The following is a 24796-nucleotide window of genomic DNA, read 5'->3' on the forward strand; positions in this document are numbered from 1 at the left end:
TTTCCCTTCGTGATCTCTCAAGTGAGATAGGTAGAGCTTTGCCAAGAAAAGTGGGAGGATTCAAAGACGGGCAAGGCTGGACCAGAATCATCTGCCTCGTTGCTTTAGCCTCAGCAGGAATATCTGTAGTAACGATCTCCATGGTAACTGCCTGGGCCAGAGCACCAGTACCTGACTGGATAGAGGCAGAAGGACCCAAGAGGCAGTCAGAAAACAGCTAGAAGAAGGAAGTTGTGTCGAAAAGGAAAGAGAACTCCTTCAATGCCCAGAATCAAAGGAAAATTGATGATGGTAATTCTTGTTCATGGAGCATTGTAATAGAGCACTGCCACTGGCTGCAACCCCAACACTCTCGTGGCCGGAGCTGCCTGCCATAACCCCCAGCCCTTTCCCAGAAAACGGTTACCACCAGACCATTAGACAGTCACTCAGCCATTGGTCGGTGCAGCCGTGGGTCTCTCTCGCCAGGGCAACTGTCACTCAGTGCCCACTGGTAGTCCTGCGCAGCCATTGGTCGGCACCACAGTGGGCTCCTCCCCTTGAATAACCGTGTACCAGCGGCCATTAGTAGGACATGAGCCAACAGTCCTCCTAATGGTGATCCTCAGATGGAGAGCGAGGTAAGAGGCAGACCTGGCCTGGCGCAGTGGGTGAGTTGGGGGCTCAGGGAACAAGTTGGGGGCTGTGTGCTGTGGAGCTCCAGAGCCCTCACCAAGGCCGCCCACTGGCCGGGTCCAGGCCTTGAGGTGGCGATGACCCTCTCCCCCATTCCCGCCTCGGTGATCTAATGGCAGCGGCCATCTCTGAGACCAGCCCCCACTGGGCAGCCTGAGGAGCTTGAGGCCAGCTGGGGCCTGGGCACCTGGCTCCCTCAGCAGTGGTGGCTCGGCAGGTCTGGGGACCTGGCCCTGAGGGAGCTGCCAGTGGAGACCTGCCTCTTCAGCCAGGCCTGGGCGCTGGCAGGAAAACCCAGCCTGGGTGCTGGGCAAACACTCTGGGGCAGGGTAACCAGTGCCTGCAGGGACCCCCTCCTCTCAGCCAGGCCTGGACCTCCGAGGGTGAAAGTTGTGCTGAGGGACCTGGCCCGGACTTATCAGAAGAGAGAATAGCATTTGTTTGGTGGGAGTTTAGAGGAATGTCATTACCTGACTGTGACCTTACGGTTCAAGAACAAAGGATCTGACACCAAGAAGTTTGCAACAATTACCCACACCCCTTCCTCACCTTTCCTATTAAAGGGCTTTGCGGAGAGCTTTCGGGCAGTTTGGGGTTTTTAAGGCATGACCCACCTGTCTCCTTGCACAGCCCTGCAGGAAACCTTTCTCTGTTCCACACTGATATTTTGGTATTGTTCAGCCTCACAATACCAAGGCCGATACCAAGGTATGGTATTGTCAGGCACACAAATTTGTGTTTCAGTAATAGCACCAGGTGTTATTATCTTGTTTAATGCTTATCATAAGAACTGTAGTACCTACGAGGGGAGGTACTATTATTTGTTCTGTTACTGAGTCCAAGTTCACTCTACTCACCACATGACAGGTCAGTAAGTCTACAGACAGAGTGTTCTGGCAAAAAATATGACTTTATTCAGAAAGCCTGCAGACAAAGATGACAGACTAATGTCTCAAAATAAAACCATCTTGTCTGGGTCTGGATGCCAGGTTCTTCTCTAGAATGGGGGGTTGAGGGGCTGAGAAAGCAAACTAAAAAGGCATATATCTTGCACATACCTCCTGGAATGGCAAGCCTTGGGAGGGGATGTGCTAATTTCTTCCTCCCTATAGCCATCCGCAGGTAGACAAGGTCCTGCACAGAAGCATTTTGGCTTAACACTCAGGCAGAGGGGCAGGGTTCCCCATGGCAGGCCATTATGTATGGACAGTGTCCTTTTAGCGAATGAAAGCAACAAGAAGCAAAGGTTAAAGTAAAAGAAATGGAGCCATAATTGGCTTTTCCCTGTAACAGTTCCACTTTGTAGATGAAGACATTGAGGTTCAAGGGACAAGTCATTTGCCCATGATCTCAGGGCCGCTACAAATGAGCCAGGACTGGAAAGGGGCTGAGACACCTACTCTTAAAACTGCCCCTTCACAGGGCATGGGAATAACAGTTCCTGGCATGCTAGGTCCCCAACCCTGGCTTCATGCCAGGAATCACTGGGAAATGTGGAAACCTGGCATCTTGACAAGCAGTCCATTGTCCAAGGTCCCAGTGCTTGACCCTGGCTGCATTGGATTCATCTGGGAAATCTTAAAGAGATACCAGTGCCTGGACCCCAGTCCTCCTCTGTCAGAACCTCGGTTGGGAGTTGAGGCGGGTATTGCTTTTTTCTTTTTTTTTTTTAAATTCTCTAAACTATTCTCATAGCCTTGAAAAATGCCCCCAGTCTAAAGCACTCATTCCTGGACTGGTAAAAGTGTCTAAAATATACAAGACTCAATCATGCAACCTTAGTTACCTGATACCACAAGTCAGGAAGAGAGCGAGGATATATTGAGGGCCTACTATGCGCCGGGTCCTAAATGCAGGTCTGTCTCTCAGGATGTCCTCGCCTGGTACCTCTGATGACCTGGAGGGGTTGGTGAGAGGTCTGAGGGGGTCAGGATGGGGCAGCAGCTCTTTTCTCTCTCGTTAACCTGTTTCTGGCAAGTGGATGTTCTGAGAGCTTGAACTGTAGATCTAGACTGATCAGCCTGTTCTCAGGTGTCTGCCTTTTCTGGGTGTGTGGTCTTGAGCATGTTAGTCAGTCTCTCCAAGGCTCAGTTCTTTCCTCCCATAGTATGGAAATAATGTGTGTAGAGTGTGCATTCTCAGCGGGGCTCTGTGTCACCAAAGGGGTGACACGGGTTCTTGGGAGAAAGACAAACAATTGTACTTTGTGTGTGTGTGTAGACCACAGATATCCATGCAGTCAGTAAACAGATAGGGCTATGACGCTGGCAACTCATGAGAGGGCTGACAATTAGGCAACAGTCTCTAAAAACACTTCTGGGCCGGGGGAGATAATAAAAATAAACCTGGGAAATGCTGCTGTAACTTAGAGTGGTTGTGAGGCTGAAAGGAGAGACCGAATGTACTGGCCTTATGACAGAGCCTGGCACTCAGATGCCACTCAATAAACGCTGAGTAAATAACTGTTCTTTGCCAAAACTTCATTCAGCACTCACACACGGATCCCAACCATACTTAGCAGCTATGCAAAGCTTTATAGGGATTCTGAGGGAAGAAAAGTCACCACCCCTGACTTCACCAAGGAGCTAAGTGAAAGTTGAGCACAGGAGGTGAAATGCTGTCACGATTGGCTGTGCATAGAGCCTGGGGAACTAAGGGGAGGCCGTGGCTGAGTCCTTCATTTCCTACCTGTCTCCACTGCTGGGCTCAGCCTAGATGAGGGGTGACAAGGGGCCTTCGTCTCAGTTCCCAGCCTTGTCCGCAGTATCCTCTGCCCCCAGTGTGGAAGCAGGGAAGAGGTTCTCTTTGTGCATTGAAAGGCTTAGCACCTGCCTGGGACGGGGTGGGGGTGGGGGGGTGATTAGGAAGGCTTCACTGAGCGGAGTCCTTTGCCTAGTCGAAGCCAGGAGGCCACAAGAGGATGCAGTGGGTGAGCAGCAGCACTCGTGGGTCTGGGTGCAGAGTGGTGAGTCGTATGTAATCATCAAAGACAGCTCCAGCATTAAACGTCCCAGCCTACTCACACTCCTTCTGTTTCTGTTCATTTGTTTTGTTTTGGCCAGTGACCTTCAGTGACTGCAAGGGAAATGACAAGCTGCACTATGAGGTCTCAAGCCCATACTTCAAGGTGAACAACAATGGCAGCTTAGTTGCCCTGAGAAACATAACTGCGGTGGGCAAGACTCTGTTCGTCCATGCCCGGACTCCCCATGCAGAAGACATGGCAGAACTCGTAATTGTTGGAGGGAAAGACATCCAGGGCTCCTTACAGGTAATGTAACCACTTAGGATAAGTTGGTCCAAGGAGGAACACTGCGATTTGTGTGTCTTATGTGGAAAATGGGTCTTTGGGTTATTATTGGTCAAGAGTCTTTTTGTTGTTTGCAAATGATAGAAACCTAAGTCAAAAAAAAAAAAAAAAAAAAAAAAAAACCACAGCGTGGCTAGGGGAACTGATTGGGTCGTGTGACAGAGACCTCAGAGATAGCTTTGCCTGCTAGCATGGCTGTGCGTCCATGCCCAAATGATGGCTTTAGCTTTGGTCCTTCTCCGTTTGTGATTCCACCCTTCTTCCACTGACTTCGCCTGTAGACAGTCACAGCCCTTCCTGCTTCCTGGTGTGGTCTCAGCAGCTTCACGTCATCTTCCCAGTCTGAAGTCGTCTCAAAGAGCATCTCTTCCTATACTGCCACCCCAAGCTTGAAATCAAGTCTCACTGGCTCTCCTCAGAGCATGCTCCCATCCCTGATTCAGTTTCTATGACAACTGGATCCTGATGTTCTGGTTGGCTAAGCCTGAGGCACATGCCTTATCCTGAAATCAGGATGAGTTCAGCCCCACCTAAAATATATGGACTGAGGGTGAAAGAGTTAGTTACTCAAATTAGGATGCTGTCATCTAAGAAAGGGAAGTGGAGGATATGCAGGTGAGAACCACAGTCGCACACTAGAGTTGTATGTGAGGCTGCTCCTTTGCCACGCACTGGTGTCCATTCCCTTCTACACGCACCTGTATGAAGATCTCTGCCCCTGCACACATGTGACTTTAGGAATGCCACAAACTGCTCTTCAGGCTTCCTGATTGTGTCATCCAGGGACATTTGGTACTGTAAATTTACTTACTTCTCCATCACCAGGAGCTCAGAGACTCTGTGGCTTTCTCAATTACAGAAAGGGAAGACACACAGCAAGACCCTGGCAAAATAATTACAGTAATAATGGTGTGTCCCCAGCTTGGTGCAACTGGACTAGCCTTTCTCCTACCTGCTGCTGGCCTGCTCTTACCCACTTTATCAAAGCCTGTGGTTCCCACTGCTTTTCTCCATCTGTCACACTCCCAGTAACCCTGCTTCATCTGTTCGTTTTGTTCAGTGGTGGAGTGAACACCAATCCCACAGCTGGGGAGCAGAGACAGTACAAATGGCGTCGTGAGTGCTGCTCTCCTGCCAGCGCTGTCTGTGTGATCTTGAAAGAGTCACGTAACTTCCTTACCTGCAGATGAGAAGGGTTACACAGTCTGCAACGGCAAGTAAGTGGCACATGGGCTGCCCTACTCCACCACAGTATACGTTGCAGACATCGCTAATCACCCTGCTTGACCCGAGTATCACTCCCAAGACAGTGCTTCTGAAAGCTACTATCCATTGATCACTTAGAGATGTTTCTAGGGCTGGAGTATATTTGCTGTCCCTGGACTTGAAAAACTCCATAATACCTCTTTGTATCTGTGAATCTGTGAGTTAAGCATAGGTAGAAAGCTAAACGTGAATCCACAGTGTGCCACTGATGTTCTCAAAACAAAACAGGATCTTGGTGAATACATCCCAGTGTGGAAACCCACTGGCACCGCGAAAGAGAGTTTATCTCTCACTTAACCGTGGTTATTGTCACAGCAGCTCACTAACTCATGATGTAAATGACTTCCACATGCCTAGCAACACAGCTGCCAGGATGCGCAGTACGAAATGCTTCTTGGGAACAAGTAAATGGTACAGAGATCCACAGACGGGGGTTTTGCATGTGGGATAGAATGAAGTTAGATCAGTGTTCATTGTGATTGACAGCTCATCTCTAAATCTAGAAAAGACAGTGTCACATTTAGCTCCAAGAAGAACAGACGGGATTTGAGACATTCCCTGGGACAAAACTTCACCTTGCTGGGCTTGGAGTCCTGGCATTATTACCAAGAGACTCAGCCATGAAGAGCTGGTCACTTGAGCCCCAGAAAGAGCCCCTCTAGAAGCCCAGCTCCTCGGAGCCCTGGCCGTCTCCTATTCATCTCTGTCTGAACACGCTGTCCACAAAGCTTGGTGGCTATTGTTCGCTTCTTGTAAAGTATGGGGGAGGCTGCTGTGCCATTCAGTTTACCAACTCCAGCAGAATAGGCATTTATCTCCCACCTTCAGTAATTTTATGAGATTTGAAAATCAGCCTTGTGAAGTTGCCCAGATATGTCCATAATATAAAGGTTAAAAAAAAAAAAATGAAAAACAAAAGAGAAAAGGCTAGGAAAATAAAATAGCTAGCCAGAGAATCCCTCTAAGGAAAGCACAGTCCTTAATAGATACCAAGTTAGTATTTTTGAAGCCCTACTGTGTGTGGTGCAGCAGGCCAGCTAGAGAAGGAAAGCAATGGGTTCAAGAGTCAGCCCAGCTCCTGCCTGGGGAGAGAAAGGGACCATGTATGTTAATAAGTACCAACAGGGAGGCGATGGTGACGGCTGCTCCGTGCCTTTAGAGAAGCGGAGGAGGGCTGGTGAGGACAGCCAGTGCCTGCTTGGGGCTCACTGCACGCTGCCTGCTGCCCTCATGGGCCACACATGCTGATTCGTCTAATCCCCACACCACCTTGGAGGCCCATGCTACTGGCCTCATTTTACAGACTGGGGTAACTGTGGCACAAAGAGATGAGTGAGAGCTTGTACTGCTTAGTGGGACTCTCGTGAGTGTGTGTATCTCAGGGTCTGCTTTAATGTGCTATTTCTAACCCTCCCTACCTCCCTGAGAGGCTGCTAATGGTACCCCCTTCCCACAGATGTGAGAACTTGGCCAATATCCCCTTGCTTGCAGTTGGCAGAAACAAGATTGAGACTCTGGCCTCTCCATCCATTCTCCTTCTGCCACTTTGCTCGCCAGCAAACTGCCACCTGGCTGGCTTCCCATGGGTCCAAAGATGAGGGCATGAGTTAGAGCAGTATAGTAGCAATGAGGGGAAGACCATCAAAGGAAGATGTGGTTTGAAGGAAAACAGAGCCAAGAGCCAGCATCCCAGTGAGTCCAGTTGTCTAGCCTAGGAGGATGGAGCTGGATTGCACCAGTCAGGGGAGGAGTGCTTGGGAAAGGTGAATAGTCCAGCCTGGATGTGTTTGAGTTGGCAGCTCCTGGGGACATCTGGATAGGGGCAGGGTTGGATCTCCAGGTAAACACCTGGGGGGAAAGTAGCATAGTAGTAAGGCTTTAACTTTGGGGTCAAACTTAAGTGGGTTCAAATTTCTGCTCCATCACTTATGTTTACATGACTTCGGGCAAGCCACTCACCTCCCTGAACTTCCACATTCTCATCTGTGAAGCAGGGATAAATAAGAATGGAGTCTCAATTGCAGGAGTGCTCCATTGGGCACAGCACCAGACAGCAGGTGACGTGTCCCGTCAGTGGCACTATTTTAGAACCTCTTAAGAAAGGATAAGGAATTTGTGGACAACACGTCCTTGCTGAGGCCATAACACAGAGACCAGAGATTAGGGGCGGAAGGAGAAAGTGAGGCCAAAGAGAGAAATAAGGGCAGTGGGGCACCCAGCACAACCGAGACAGGAGGGACGTCACAGCGGCTGGCTTCACATCACTGTGTCAGGGAAGGATGGGTTCTCTAAGACAAACGCAACCCCACTGAAGCCCAATTCAGCTGCAGTAACTGGAGCCCAACGATTCCTCAATGAAAGAATGTAAGAATGTGCTTCTCTCATCTTACCTGCTTCCTGTGATCCTGTTTCACAGGAAAGCCTGTAGCCCAAATCTGTGAAGTTTGATTGTTAACTGTGGTTTAGTTATAGACGCTCAACCTATTGCTACATTGTTAATGGATTGCCCAGAAGCTGGTGGCTGCCTGACCTGTGTAAGATCAACTTAGATCTGTGTGGGTGAAGGAGCAGTTTCATTTTAACAGCCAAGGGGGACGGTTAAGGAGGGGGCTGAGATAGCCATATGTGCACAAAGGTGTTTCCTAGCCCATGGAATGTGACCATGAACTTGACTCACAAGAGTACTTCTGGATGGAACTGTAGCTTGCCCGCACCAAATCTGCTATTGCTTGCTGCCTAGCAGTGGTGAACAGGAAGACAGCAGAGTGTTTGCTTCCATTTACTTACTTATTAAATAGTTCGTCGTTTTTACCTTGAACATAGAGCTCCAAAGGTTTACATGGGAAAACTGCGTGTTTCATTCCTTTTCCATCTTGGATGGAGTTGTCTTTACCGGCTGTGGAAATGGGACTCATCAACCTCATTTACACGTTTCAAGTCTGGGGGGAAAATGCCACTTATTTATTTATGTATTTCTAATTTAGGAGTTTGTAGCTTCCACAGCTGTAGATTATGGCACTGAGTTCTGACATCAATTAAAAACGCGATAAAGTCAGGCTGGGAAACTTCACAGAGCTTGTAGGAATTTATTTTGAATTACGTTTGGGAGCTAAAGAGACTGTACCTACCGACTTCATCTTAAAAAATGAGTCTCACGCTCTAGGCATCTGTAGAATTTAGATTCCTGAGACCCAGACAGCTGGGTCTCGTGAGCAGAGGAAGCATGCTTGTGACAGATGGTAGGGTTGTGTGGGCCACAGACTACAGCCTTGGATCAGGCTTGCCTGCCCCCAGCCTGGAGTATCAGTGCAGATCTAACCAGATTACTCTTCTGCTTAATGGGCTCTTACTTCCCATCAGGGTATCTGCCCTATGGGATGAATTCTGAAGTCTTTGTATGTGTGTGAAAAATGTCCTTTACAGTCTAGCCTGACCTCTACAGCCTTCCTGCAGGTCAGATTCCTTCTCATTTTTAAGTGGCTTGACCTGCTGAAATGTCACTTCCTCTAAGAGCACTCCCTGGTACCAAAGGAAGGTCTCCCCTGCTAGCCTCATTTCTAGCACCCATTCTCTTCCTTCCTGGCCATCTTCTCCACTGCTAACTAAACGTTTGCTTCCTTGTTTCAGTACTTCGAGTCTGGCTCTCTGAGAAGACTGCAAGCTCGCTGAAGGCAGGAGTATAGTCTGTTTCCCTTCTACCTCCCTGCCCACGCCCCCACTCCCTTCTTTCCTTGCTTCCTTCCTGAAGTGTCCACTGATCTGTCCTCAGCACCCGGCACAGTGTGGGCAGTAGTTGGTGTTCAGTAAATACCCTCTGAATAAACACTCGAGTAGATTGAGTCCCTCCCTTCATACCATTCCCTGCGTTGAGATCTGCCCTCACCTCCCAATACCGAGGCGCGTGTGGTTTCTTGAGCTGGCCAAGCTCTTCCTCCAGGTCACGCTGGCCACTCCTCTGCCCAGGTTACGGCCTGCTAGCCATGGCTCCGCCTGCTGCATGCCCAGTACCAATCGGCAGGACTAACTCCTCTGAAACTTCTGAACCTGCCGAGATTTCCCTTCTTCAGGGACACCTCTCCATCCCCCCAGCTAGTAAAGTGACTTTTCCTCCATGCTCTTCAGAGAGCCCTGCCTGCCTCTCCCCCATCATAGCTTTAAACTCTAACGTCTCATTTATCTGTGCTCGTTTTCACATCACTCCCGAGCTCCTGAACTCAGGGCCCTGGCTTCCACCCGGGGAGGCTGGGAACACTGCCCTGGAGCTGGAAGCCTTGTCACGGTTCCCAGTGCCAGGCTTGCACCTCTGCTCCAGGTCCCTCAGCTGTAGAACGGGCTTATAATAGTATCAACTTCATAGAACCATCGTGAGGATTAAATGAATAAGTATATGCAAAGTATTTAGAACAGTGCCAAGCACAAAGAAAGTGCCATGAAAAAACCTGTTATTCCTCCTCATCGTATCATCAGAGTCAGACTGTAATGCATGCACAATGAGTGAGCCAAGCAAAATCAGAAAACCCATTCCTTCCCCTGTTCCAGCGTGACCAAGTGCTATCACTTCTACAACCTAGAGAATTCAAGATGATAAATGACCTTAAATCTTCACCACTCCCACTCCTCAGCTACCCACTCTAAGTGAAACACTGACTAAACTTTCAAGAGAGGATTCTTCATTCCTGTGGGTTCACTTAACAAACATCAAAAGACTTGGCAGTATGTAGAAGTTAATTAAACAAGTTAGACTTCTTAACTGGAAGTCAGTGCTTGGTATCTTCAGTAAAGGAAAACTGGTCTCTTAAGTTGCTTAAATTAAATGCAGGAAAAAAATTATTTCCCCCTTTTTGTGGTCACTTAAAAAACCCATTTTAAAAATACGATAAACAGAAAGTTATGACAGAAATTGAAAAGGCAAAATTCAAGGCTTGTTTACCATGTTTAATCATTACCACTATAAACATGCAATTTAAAAGACACAAGTTTGGCTCCTAATCCAGTTCCAAGAATTATGATGAAGTAGTTCCAAAAAAATGTAAAATTAAAGGAGCAATTAGAGGAAGGAACAACTTGGGAGAAAGAGTTGTTTTTATTTTTAGTGTTTAAAATGACAAATTATGTCATCAACTGATCATAAGCCAGTGTTAATATTGCTGTTAATTATGTATCTTGACCCTCAGGGGGATTGCACCTTTTAAACCCACTGCTTTGCAGAATCTTAGGGTTCCATTTGAAAAGTACCTCTTAGAATGGTGAGTCCAGACGCTCAGAAGCAGTGGCTGAGTGCCTGTCTGTTCTGCCTATGCACGCGCTCTGCGACATTTAGCTGAATTGTTGCGGATGATATTAACAGGGACCTGGAATGACTCCAAATTGGGATTTAATTACACACATATTACTTACCAGACATATGACACTGAAAAGTCACCTAGCTCCTTTGGGTTTGGTTTTCTCATTCATAACAGTGATGCCCTGGCCTTGTAGATGCTTAATGGGGTATGTGAACATATAACAATATATACGGTGCCTAACCCAGTGCTAGCAGAGGGTTCTTAATCACAAATTGTTTATTCTTAACTGAGTTGCCCAGTGAGTTGCTGTCACTGATTCATATTTTTTCCATTTTCCTAATCTCACAGTTTCCAAACAAATAGATTTTGCACCTTTGTTACTGAGATAGACTCTAGTTTTTATCATCCCTGAGCCAACCGTCTGAATCTTCTGCGTTTTGGCTATGATACCATGTAACCTCTAAAGTACCTGTCACACTGCATCCATGCAGCTTGACTTCGTTAGTGTAAAGCATCTCTGAGAACGAGAGTGACTGACTTATGGTAAAAGTGATAGTCTTATCTCCAGATGTTATCGCACTGACATATTATCACACTGACTGGCAAGGGCTTGGAGTCTGTTGAGCTGGACAGTGGTATCGACCTTGCTCCCATGAAGTATGTTTTATAACCACCATGGTGAAGAACCAATCTGTGCATTTACTGTGGCCATAAAGAAATGAGGAGTTAGCGTTGTAGATACTTAATATGCTCTGATTTAACAAGTGTGATAACTTCAAAAACCTGCAAAGTACCACTGTTCAAGGCAAACGCCTCCCCAGCTACTATTAAGGAAAATTAGTATCCATTTAACTGTCACCCAAATTGGGGAAAATATATAGCTCAAAAATTATGGTACAGATCCAAGAATTGGGCCTAGAATAGGGTATTAGGCTGTTACATTTTGACACACGACTGAATTGTTATGTTTATGATTCTTAGCTCCAGGATACTATTCAAATATAGATAAAAGACATCCTTCGATTCATTAATTTAAGTAGATAACAGATTGCTTTGTGGAGCAGAATCTAAGAAAACTATATTCTGAAGATTAATTTTAATTGAAATGCTTGGGGAGAAATAACTGATCCCACAGAAAGTCTAGATAACGAAAAGTAGCTTCATTGGCTTGTGCAGACTCAAGATTTTATGTTGCACAGCAGTGTGGTCCAATGGAATACACACGCATACACACACCAAATAAATTTATTGTAACCTATATAAAACCCATTACATATTATAATTTATAGTATTTCAATAAGTAATGGCTTGAATATTATTAATAATTTTTTTACATTATTTTTACACTGTATCTTTGAAATGCAATATGTATTTTACAATTATAGCACATTTCAGTGTAGATTAGCTGGGTTTTAAGTGCCATCAGTGAGACAGGGCTGCCATGGAATTCTGCTGAAATATTTATATATTTTGAAAGAGAAATGGAAGGGGACACTCCCTAGGGGCCTACCACATGTCAGGACATTGTCTTAGATGTTCTCACAAGTGCCTCTTCTTCTGATCTTCATAGACAGCCTGTGCCATTGATGATCTGGTTCCTTCTTTGCAGATACAGAAGTAGCCCAGGCTCAGAGATGTTGATTAATTTAGCCAATGTCCTTATCTGTCAGCAAGTGGCAGAACTGGGAATTGGGTCTGGGCCTTCTGATTCTACATAGTCCCTGCTAATTTAGTAATGCTGACGTTTGCAACAGAACTGGTACTTTTCTATTCTACTGTAAAGACTATGAAATGACATAGGAAAATTAAAACATGGCTAGAAAATTAAAAAAATGAATGTACAACTGAGCAAAAACTCCTCCAATCCCCCGTCCTCCGAACATCCCTCGCACTCCCCCCAGTCCCCATGCCTTGAGGGGGCCCTTCAAGCGTGTGGACCTCTCTCCTCCCCGAGACCCCTTCTGGGGTACAGTCCCACCCCACCTCCACCTTTCTTCCCTCCCTCCTTCTCTCTCATGTCCTACCTGATCGTACAGGGGTTCTTCCCATCCTCTTAGGTGTCCAGGGATCCCACCAGCACCTAGTAGGTGCCTAGTTGTAGAGATACGCTAACCCCATGCCTTCCTACTCTGCCGTCTTGACTCTGCCAAACACCTCCGCGCTCCCAGCACAAGGTTCCCAAGCATAAATGTCTCTTAGACCCCGAGTTCCTTTGTTTCAAACTTATCTCATTGATTTTTATGGTCCTAGAGTCAAGGGAGAATGTCTTAGATTTATACTTGTTAAATTATAATTTAAAACTTTATCTCATATATGTTATATAGATTTGATCCTCACAGCAAGGTCTTGAAGCAGTGGCGTTATTCTTGTTTTATGAGTCAGGAAACAAAGTCAAGATGTCATCCTCAGGTGGTAGAGCAATTCAGGAGGCACCTCAGCTTCAAATTCACAGTGATTCCCTAGGTCCAATGTTCTCCCCACAGCTAGCGTTCCAACAGTTTCTTGGGGCTTTGCAAGTAAAGGGAATGTAGAATCATCAGAAAGAAATTTTCTAGTTTCTCAGATATTAGCCTCCTATCTTTTATTATTACCATAAATGAACTACAAGTGAATTCTAAGTATAAATATTGGGGTGTTAATCTCTTGTTTAAACTCCCCTCTTGTCTGGCACATGAAGATACCTAATCATCCTGGTCTTTGCCAATTGGCATGGCTGCTCTTATTGGAGATGAAATGATGTTGGCAAATTTCAAACTGATTAGAAATTTTAAAAGTCATGTAAAACTAACTGAGTATCCCAAGGAAATTTTTGGTAGTTGGATCCCTGTGTTGTCATGACACTTTAAAAACAACTTTCCTTATGAATAAAACTTTTGGAAATAAAACTGCATGAAAATAGCACCAGGTTTTCAAATGTAAATGTCTCATAGGCTCCTCTGTAGAAGTCTGGTTCTCAATTCTGATTGAAAAAAAAACAAACATTTTCAGTGATAGGAGGACACAGTCGTTGATATAGACCATGGATTGTCTCCATTTAGGTCTTTGGTCTGAATTCTTAAAGAACTCGGCATCAAAGGAACACTGAAGGATGTATTACTTATTCAGTCTCCCTCAACCAAGCACATGGGTTAATTAAATTACATGGTCTTCATCCAAACTTTTAAGGGCAAATCCTGAGCACCTGGAAAAAACAAAACAAAACAAAGAAGAGCATTATGGCTCTAGCCAACCATACCCTCTCTCCGCCCATGTTGGTTTCTGTGGGCTGGGATTGATCCGTGGCGGATGCCAGGGTGGCAACTCCCCTGGGCCACACTTTGAGGCTGTTTGATCCTCAACTCAAATGCTTGTTCAGACGAAGCCAAGTCTAGTCTCAGGCTATCACACAGACAGACAGGAAGCACTTTGAACCTGTGGCCAGGGCCCAACCTCCTCAGGGCTTATTTTGTCTGGTGTCTATTCCTGTAACAGAAGTAGAAACCCTCTAGTTCATGACCCCTAGGGGTGCTACATAAAAATAATAACAGTGATAACAAAACATAACAACAGGAGTGCCTACATTCTAGTAGGGTACACAACAAAAGGCAGATATGTTTATTTGCTAAATTGCTTCTTTCTCATAAGGCAAGGAATAGCAACAATCAAAAAGCAAATACTGTGTGTATGTGGTCATCAGAGTAATTTTTTTTACAGGGAATAGATTTTGGTAACCCTTGCTCTTCTTTCTCTATCATGCAAAGAAAGATAAAATATCAAAAGAGTACTTTAAATAATACCCCATATACAGTTTCAGAATTTGATTTATCAGTAGACTTACACATGGGCAGAGAAATTTCAAATGCTAACAAAGATGGCCTCTTAACACTCTTAAAATTGCCAGTCTCCAAATACTGGTGAACATAGGCAGTTGGAGATATCTTTAAATGGAGAAAGAGCCTCCCTAGGGGATAGAGAAATGCAAATATTAGAGGGCTACTTAAGCCAGGGGGTTCAAAAACATGAGACTGTCTTTCAAACAACAGTTCAAAAACATCCTCCTGGATTAGAAGCAACCCTCAGTGACCTGAGCACATTGCTCTGACTCCTTGACCCCAGTGCTTTCTCTCCACCTTCTCCCAGTTCAGAAGGGGAGGTTATAGAGTCTTCCTCACTGTTCCTTATCTCTTCCACCCGTAAGAGAAAACTGAACGTGAGGTTCAAGAGGGGGCTTCTCCTTCCCTTGTTGTTTACATGGTTTCTCCTGCCTCCCAGCCATTTATGGAAATAAAACGGTTCCTTCAATTTCCTATCTTTGTGTGACAAATTCTTTTGACAAAAGGTGTACATTGTCAACCAACCCCTTCATCATATCAAGCAAATTGGGCTTCTGTTGACAACAATTTTTTTACAACTCCTTTCCTTTGAAGTTAAAAAGCTATAAACAATGGTAGTTTTCCAAGAGACCCAAAGAATGGTTTGAATAACTATAACTAGGCTTTTCCCAGAGACCGCCCCATCCATCATCACTCTCATTCCAAATGCCCCTGTATGCTACTATTTAATTAATTAATTTATTTTTTTAGCCTCTGCCATGAGATTTAAGACAGCAAGTCAGGATGCATTATCTTTTTCCTTTCATTGTCCATTCTCACAAACCCCAGTTAATGCAGATAATTGAGGCTTGACTGCTTTTTTGCTTGTCTCTTATTCAGTTTGGACCTTGTTAGAAAAGCCTACCCTAAGAGCATGACCATCAGTCTTATTTGCCTGATTTTGCTGTGATTTCCTCTTTCATTCAGGTCTTTGGATAATAATTTTTTCTACATAGAAATAAAAAAGAAAAAAAAAAAACCCAGAAACTGAATTGAAGAAAAATAAATGCAAAAAACCCTGGAAAGTATATATATATATATATATATATATATATATATATATATATATATATTTCAAATTCTAGATAAATCTTACAGTTTGAGCATTGGTTTACTAGGTAAAGTAAAATTATATGCTTCCATAAGGGTAGGGACTGTGACTGAATTGTTCATTGCTATGAATCTAACACATAATATAATACCAGGCACTGAATAAATACTTACTGAATGACTAAACAAATGCCAGAGATGGAGTGAATATTAATGTTAATAATGCTGATCACAGCCAACATTTATTTAGCTCAAATTCTGTGCCAGGTACCTCTCTAAGCGTATTTCTTACGTTAAGTCATTTAATCATTACAGCAACCTATGAAATAGGTACTATTATCTTCATTTTACAGATGAATAGAGTAAGACATGGAAAAGATATGTGACTTGCCCACGGTTATACAACTGGAATACTTCAGAGCCATGCTTTGTACTCAGACTGTTCAAAAAGCATTTATCAAAACATTTTATCCTTTTTTGTCAAGATAGAGAAATATGAGCTGAATATTATCACTGGATATTAGTAGATTCAGATTGAATAGCTGCATCTAAAAGACCTGAAAAATAATCTGTGTCAGCCTAAAAACTGGCTTCTGCATGCAGTCAATGGCCCTAACTGATTGCGTTCATCCCAATGACGGAGACGCAGATATAAAGACGTGATTTTCAATTTGTAACTTTCACAGCTCTGGGGTCCTAACTGGATGATAGAGTCGAGATTCAAAAGGGACTCAAGTACCTATAAGGATGTACTAAAATTAACTAGGCAATTAATTAGCGCCGTCATAGGCCAAAAATATTCTGGATAACAGGATGGCATGGTGTGAAACGACTTGGTTGGTGAGACATTCATGATCACAGAACTGCAGCAGCTTCCCCTCTATAGGTCCCTGCCTTTATTGCTACTCTGTGAGTTTTCATACTTGATTTATTGCTCATGACTTGAGCACCACTCCAAGACTTCCATTTACCTTAAGCATTAGGCCCAACCCCACCACCAGCTATTTTCTGCAGCTGACCCTTCATTTCTTCCTGCTGTGATGTTTATGCCATCCAGCCTGAGCTTTTGTGATTCCCTGTTCCACCTCTGCGCACCTCTAGTCTTTCCCTCCCCTCTCAGAAGAACTACAACTCTTCTCTTTCTGACCCTTCACGTGTGCCCTTGAACCTGCTCCTTTCAGTTTCTGTCTTACCACGTGCTTCCCTGTTTTACTCCTTCAGTTGTTTACTCCTCTCCAAATCCTCCCCTCTGCCTTCAAACATGCTCACATCTCCCGAGGTTGAAACAGATTTTCGTAGGGCAGCTTCACTCCCTCATCACTGCCCTTCCCTTCAAAGTCTTCACTCACCATCTCTAGTCCATCACAGACTCACATATTAGTACTCCAGGATGGGGCTCCTGCCCTCAACATTTTGCTGAAATTTACTCTCACTTGAAGATCATGGAAAGAAAAAAGCTGGTTGCCTGAAACTTTTTCTTAGTCTTAAGCCCTCGGCCTTTCAGAATTCTCTGAAGCATTTGGCAACTTATTTTAATTTTTATTTTATCGAGGTGAAACTCTTATAAAATTAACCAATTTAGCTTGAACATATCAGTGGCATTTAATATATTCGGAATGTTATACAACCACCACCTCTGGTTCCAGGATATTTTACTACCTGCTGCACCCTGAAAAAAAAAAAAAAGCCTTCATACTTGGTAAGCATTTGATTCCCCCAGTCCCTGGAAAAAACTGGTCTGCATTCGGTTTCTGAGAATTTACTCATTCAGGATATTTCATATAAATATAATCATATAAAATGTGGTCTTTTCTGACCGGCTTCTTCCCCTCAGCATAATTCCTTCAAGGTTCATTCTTGCAGTAGCGTGTATGATCACAGTATTTCTTTTTAGGACTGACTACAAGTACTCTGTTCAGATACACCACCATTTGTTTGTTTATCCGCCAATGGCCATTTAGGCTGTTTCTGCCTTTTGACTATTGTGAACAGTGCTGCTAAGGCAATGGCACCCCACTCCAGTACTCTTGCCTGGAAAATCCCATGGGCGGAGGGGCCTGGAAGGGTGCAGTCCATGGGGTCGCGAAGAATCGGACACGACTGAGTGACTTCACTTTCACTTTTCACTTTCACCCATTGAGAAGGAAATGGCAACCCACTCCAGTGTTCTTGGCTGGAGAATCCCAGGGACGGGGAAGCCTGGTGGGCTGCCGTCTTATGGGGTTGCACAGAGTCAGACACAACTGAAGCGACTTAGCAGAACAGTGCTGCTACAAACAGGCAGGCACATGCATTTCAGCACTAGTTTTCAGTCCTTTTGAGTTTATACCTAGAAGTAGGAATAGGATTGCTAGGTCATATGGTAATTCTATGTTTAACTTTTTGGGGAACCAGAAAAATGTTTTCCAAAGCAGCTGAACCACTTTATGTTCCCAAAAGAGCACTTGACAGTTTTGGAATGCTGTCTCATCTGCCTTCCAAGACATTTTACTATCCGTGGTACCCCACTCTCTCTATATACATGTATATACATATATATATAAAGGTGAGTGAAAGTCACTCAGTCATGTCTGACTCTTTGCAACCCCATGGGCTGTAGCCCACCAGGCTCCTCTGTCCATGGAATTCTCCAAGCAAGAATACTGGAGTGGGTGGCTGTTCCTTTCTCCAGGAGATCTTCCTAGCCTAGGGACAGAACCCAGGCCTCCCACATTGCAGGTGGATTCTTTACCATCTGAGCCACCAGGGAATCCCTTATATATGGCAACCTCTTATATTTTTTTCTCCTCTAATTTCTCTTCCTGCTCTTTGTTGGAGGTATTCTTCAGATTTCTGTCTTGATTATCCTCTGCTGGTTTCTACCAGCCTCAACAATCTCATCCAACCTGGTGACTTTAAATATCCCCTCTTTAGGATGTCTCTAAAGACATAACTCCATTTCTGACCTTGGAGTCCTCATGTCTGCTGCCTACGGGACATGTCCATTTATATGTCTTGCCCATCAAGGTTATTGTGTGTATGCAAATAGATACTCCTGCGAACCTCTAAACCTCATCTTCTTGGATTCTCTATGTCTTGAGATGGCATCCTTGTCTTGCCAGGCATCCAAGCCTTAGATTTGTCTTTGATGCCTCATCACCTGAGAAGTCAGTGGCACTTCTCATTCTTTCTCTCTCATGAGGTTTTTACCTGTCTGCCCTTCTCCATTGTAATAGCTACAGAGAGCTAAGGTATCATATCCTCTTACCTGGCCTGTGATAGGGCTTTGTGAATAGCATCTCTCTTAAGTCCACCTTCTCCTCTTCCCATGGGACCCAGTCTGCGTGTTCATTACATCTGAATTGTTCTTTCCAAAGAACATGCATGCACACCTGTTCAGTTGCCTCAGTCATGTCCAGCTCTTTGCAACCCCATGGACTGCAGCTGGGGTCATATCAAGCCCTATTCAGAGGCCACCGGGGATTTCTCTTGCCTAACCAGGAGAATGAATGATATGGTCTCTTCTACACCTGTCTCTCAGAATGCTATAAATGGGTTGCAATAGGCTTTCAGGGACCAGATTAGAAGTTGTGATGTTAGCAGAAATATTGATTTATTTTTTTAATGATGTATACGTTAGCCAAATAAATGCTAATGCCAACAGGTCAATCAGTTGCTCTGAATTTTTTTTTTTTTGAGACTTGTAAGTAATCAATGGTGAAAATAATGCTGCAGTATTAATAATGGAACAGTGCTTGCAAGTTGTATAAATCACATAATTTGCAATGATTGGGTGCCAAGAGCTCTGTAATCTGGATCTCATTAAGATGCTGAGGATCCTTTACAGATGTGTTAGGCTTACCACGTGCAGTGAGCGTTCTCAGGGAATCTCTGCTTATTGACCGCAGCAACCAGATACGAGCTTTATTCCACTGATCATCGAACATAGCTCTAGGTGGAATTTACAGTACCTGTCATGTTACTTATTATCTCATTAAGAATGAAGTGTTCAAGTTCCTGAGAGAAACTGAGATCCAAAACTGGAGTGTTTCTCCTGAGGGAGCTAGCTCTCTTTCCTAGGACTTCACCCTGATTTATTTTCACCATAGCTTCTTTGGTCAACCATTTAATTTTTTTGTTGTTGTTTTGGTTAACTTTCTCCCTGTTGATGCTAATGTACTCCTGTCATGTGGAAATGAGGAAAATTCAGATACAGTAAGAGAGGAAAAATAGTTAGATAAATTAGAAGTGTGAATAATTTATGGAGAAATAATTCAAGCAGCTAACTATATTGTGCAGTCTATGCTCACTTCATGAATGATCCATATGTCAAGTCCATATGAGTTAATGTTTATTTCTAGAAACCTTTACCAAAATGAGCAAGAAGTAGTAAATGCCTCATTATCCTTTCAGAGTGCCTAATGATACATTATTTTCTGTTATAAAACCTCAAGGTTTCTGAATGCATTGTTATAAATCCAAACTGTCAACATTTCTTTGGCAAGAAAGAGAACAGCATCCAGTCGAAATAAGATGTAAGATTACCAACTCAGGTTCATATATTTTCATCTCTCCCTGAATTCTGCCACATACGGCAAAAAGCTACAATCCATTTTTTTAAATAAAATATGCTATGAAGACCTATAAAACATTTAAGGACACTTAGAATTTCTTTTTTGGAGGTTAATTACTTTACAATATTGTATTGGTTTTGCCATACATCAACATGAATCCACCACAGGTATACACGTGTTCCCCATCCTGAACCCCCCTCCCTCCTCCCTCCCCATACAAGGACACTTAGAAGTTTTTAAATAACTTAGAAATTTTACTTAGAGGACATAGAAAAGCAAAAATGGAAATTTCAGAAATAACAGTTTAGATAGGAACAATGAAAAAGACAGACCATCAGTAATTATTTATAAAGCAGACATTTTATAAGATAGTATTTGGCAACATAAATAGGTTGTATATGTTAGACCAAAATCTAAAGAGATCCTGGTTTTTCTTTCTGTATAAAACAACCTGAGGTGGTAGCTTAGACTGTAAAGAATCTGCCTGCAATGCGGGAGACCCAGGTTCAATCCCTGGGTCAAAAAGATCCCCTGGAGAAGGAAATGGCAACCCACTCCAATATTCTTGCCTGGACAATTCCATGGACAGAGGAGCCTGGTGGGCTACAGTCCATGGGGTCACAAAGAGTCAGACACGACTGAGCAGCTAACACTTAAGACAGGGCTACTGGGAAAGGCCAAAGAATGAGTCCTTTAATAGCTAAGCCATGACAGTCAAATTTCCTGGGTTTGAATCTCAGCTCTGGAGTTCATCAACCATGTGATTTGTTAAAAGTTCTTTATTTGTCATCTTAAAACTTAAAAAAAAAAAAAATCTGTGAAATGGGAATAAAATGGTACCTCCTAGGGTTAATATGAGAGTTGAATGAGAAGATACATGTGAAGTTCTTAGAACAGTGCCTAACACACAGGTAAACACCAAATACTATTATCTAGCAAAGAGAGAAAGACCATGTCCTGCCTAATATGGTGCACACAGTAAATGCCCAGGTCCTGGAGCTCTGGCTTTAACTGCAACTTAGTTGTGAGCTAAACAGGCATCATAAACCTAATATAGGGATTCAGTATGTGTCACAAGGACCCAGTTTTCCGTTCTCTGTTTATTTTGGCTTTCCATGTGTTCTCATCTTTACATAATCCTTTCTTGTATATCAGAAGACACTCATATTAGGAGAATGCAAGCAGAATATATTCACAATGAGACGATTTACCAAGGTAAGGTGGAATATAGAATGACATGAAGACTGGGGGTATAAACTGATAAATACTCCAATTAAAAGCAAATACTGTCTCACTGGATATTGAACAACAGCTATATATATTGCTTAAATCAGATATACCTTAAATGTAAGGATACAAAAAGATGAAAAGTGAACACATTTAAATAAACATATCATATAAATGTTTACCAAAACAAGTTGGTGCAGCTATGCTATTATCAGAGGAATGTAGATGTTAAAGAAGTGTTACCACAGATAAAAAGGGTTATTTCAGAATTATAAAACCATACAACTGGTAGGTGTAACAATCCTAGATCGGGATACATTCAATAATAAAATAAAACTAAGATATAAAGCCGAACTAATAGAAATAGAAAAACCCATAATCATAGCTAGAAATTTTAACCTGCCTGTCAGTAGCTGTAAAACAACCTAAATAGAAATAAGGTTAATGGAAATTTCAATAGAATATATAGAACACTGTATCTAAACTTTCAAAATATACACTCTTTCCAAGTACACGTGGAATAGTTACCAATATATTATATGCTGGTCATAAGGTACATCTAAAATTTTTCAAAAGATAAAAATCATATAGAATATGTGGTCTGACCCTCATGGATTTAAAACAGAAATCAATAATAAAAAGAAAACCAGAAGATTCCCACATGTTTGAAAAGTAAGCAATATACTTTGAAATAGTCTGTGGGTGAAATAAGAAATAATAGTAGGAGGCAGATAACATTTTGAATGGACTATTTTTAAAACATCACGAAACTTATGGGATGCATATCAAGTAAAGGAAAAATTTTTATCTGAATTCGTAACTAGAAAGCCTGAAAATAAATTATATAAATCAAAGAAGAATGACAGATTTCACCCTTGGAAAATAGAGGGAAGGAAATAATAAAGATTAAAATAGAAGTTAGTAACATAGAAAGCAGACGTAAGCAGGAAAAAAATACAGTAAACTCACAAATCGGTTCTTTGATAGATCCATGAATTGACGAGCCCCTAGTGCGCTGTGCTGTGCTTAGTCACTCAGGCATGCCCGATTGCTCACCACCCCGTGGACTGCAGCCCGCCAGGCTCCTCCGTCCATGGGGATTCTCCAGGCCAGAATACTGGAGTGGGTTGCCATGCCCTCCCCCAGGGATCGAACCCAGATCTCCTGCAGTGCAGGTGGATTCTTTACCAGCTGAGCCACCAGGGAAGCCCAAGCCCTTAGTAAGGATAACCAAGAAAAAAAAGGCACAATTACCAATCAAATGAATGTAAAAGGAGATATCACTAAGGATCCTCCAAATATTAAAAAAAAAAAAAAAAAACCCACAACAAGAAAAGGGCATTTTGAATACATTTCTGAAAATCAATCTGAAAATTAAAATTGACAAATTTTCTCAAAAAATAAACACAAACTTACCAAAACATATACAAGAAGAAATAGAAAATCTGAATAGTCTGATACCTGTAATTTAAAAACTCTATAGCCACAGGACTGCAAAAGGTCAGTTTTCATTTCAATCCCAAAGGGCAATGCCAAAGAATGTCCAAACTATCATACAGTTGTGCTTGATTTGCAGGCTAGCAAGGTTATGCTCAAAATCCTTCAAGCTAGGCTTTCAGCAGTATGTGAATTGAGAACTCTGAGATGTACAATCTGAATTTAGAAAAGGCAGAGGAACCAGAGATCAAATTGCCAACATCCACTGGATCATAGAAAAAGCAAGGGAATTCTAGGAAAACATCTACTTCTGTTTCATTGACTACACTAAAGCCTTTGATTATGTGGATCACAACAAACTATGGAAAATTCTTAAAGATATGGGAATACCAGACCACATAACCTGTCCCCTGCTCAAGAAGGAATAGTTAGATATGAAATAACTGAGTAGTTCAAGATTGGGAAAAGAGTATGACAAGGCTCTATATTGTCACCCTGCTTATTTAACTTATATGCAGAGTACATCATGTGAAATATTGGACTAAATGAAGCCCAAGCTGGAATCAAGATTGCCAGGGGAAATATCAATGACCTCAGATATGCAGATGACACCACTCTAATAGCAGAGCGTGAAAAGGAACTAAAGAGCATCTTGATGAAAGTGAAAGAGGAAAGTGAAATGCTGGCTTAAAGATCAACATGACATAAACTAAGATCATGGCAGCCAGCCCCATCACTTCATGGCAAATAGAAGGGGAGAAAGTAGAAGCCATGACAGATTTTATTTTCCTGGACTCCAAAATCACTGTGGACTATGATTTCACTCATGAAATTAAAAGACCCTTGCTCCTTGGAGGAAAAGCTATGACAAACCTAGATTGATTGTCAGTTGCCCAGTCATGTCCAATTCTTTGTGACCCCATGGACAGTAGCTAGCCAGGCTCCTCTGTCCATGGGATTTGCCAGGCAAGAATACTGGATTGGGTTGCCATGTCCTTCTCCAGGGGATCTTCCCAACCCAAGTATCAAACCTGGGACTCCTGCATTGCAGGCGGACGACCATCTGGGCCACCAGGAATCCCATGACACACCCAGACATCATATTAAAAAGCAGAGACATCACTTTGCCAACAAAGGTCCATATAGTCAAAGCTGTGGTCCATATAGTCAAAGCTCTGATGAGGGTGAAGGAAGAGAGTGAAAGAGCTGGCTTAAAACTGAATATTAAAAAAAACTAAGATCATGGCTTCTGGCCCCATGACTTCATGGCAAATAGAAGGGGAAGAGGTGGAAGTAGTGACAGATCTCCTCTTCTTGGGCTCGAAAATCACTGTGGATGGTGACTGCAGCTGTGAAATCAGAAGATGTTTGCTTCTTGGCAGCAAAGCCATGACAAACCTAGCCAGTGTGTTGAAAGCAGAGACAAAACAAACAAACAAACAAAAAAAAAAACCACACACACAAAAAAAAAAGAAAAGAAAAAGAAAGCAGAGACATTGCTCTGCTGACAAAGGTCCGTATAGTCAAGGCTATGTCTTCCCAGTGGTCACGTATGGTTATGAGAGCTGGACGATAAAGAAGGCGGAGGGCTGAAGAATTGATGCCTTCCAACTGTGGTGCTGAAGAAGGCTCCTGAGAGTCCCTTGGACACCACAGATCAAACCAGTCAATCTTAAAGGAAATCAACCCTGAATACTCATTGGAAAGACTGATGCTAAAGTTGAAACTCCAGTATTTTGGTCATCTGATGCGAACAGCTGACTCACTGGAAAAGTCCCTGTTGCTGGGAAAGATTGAGGGCAGAAGGATGGATGACTGAGCAACAACAACGTGGTTTTTCCATGTTGTTGTACAGATGTGTACAGTCATGTACAGATGTGAGTGTTGGACCATAAAGAAGGCTGAGCACCAAAGAACTGATGCTTTTGAATTGTGGTGCTGATGAAGACTCTTGAGAATCCCTTGTACTGCAAGGAGATCAAACCAGTCAATCCCAAAGAAAATCAACCCTGAATATTCGATGGAAGGACTGATGCTGAGCCTGAAGCTCTAGTACTTTGGCCACTTGACAAAGTGCTGACTTACTGGAAAAGACCCTGATGCTGGGAAACATTGAGGGCAAAAGGAGAAGGGGGTGGCAGA

At 43.3% G+C, this 24796-nt stretch overlaps 1 protein-coding gene across 1 annotated transcript in view; it reads left to right on the forward strand.

Annotated features, from left to right (window-relative positions):
- Positions 1–24796, forward strand: part of CDH13 (cadherin 13) — a 1024384-nt gene that overhangs the window by 372461 nt on the left and 627127 nt on the right. Inside the window, exon 3 of the mRNA XM_052655824.1 lies at positions 3738–3946. Coding sequence (XP_052511784.1) covers positions 3738–3946 — 209 coding nt within the window. The remainder of the gene's footprint in view (positions 1–3737; positions 3947–24796) is intronic.

Source organism: Budorcas taxicolor, chromosome 18 (assembly GCF_023091745.1).
Source record: "Budorcas taxicolor isolate Tak-1 chromosome 18, Takin1.1, whole genome shotgun sequence".
Classification (NCBI taxonomy): Eukaryota; Metazoa; Chordata; class Mammalia; order Artiodactyla; family Bovidae; genus Budorcas; species Budorcas taxicolor.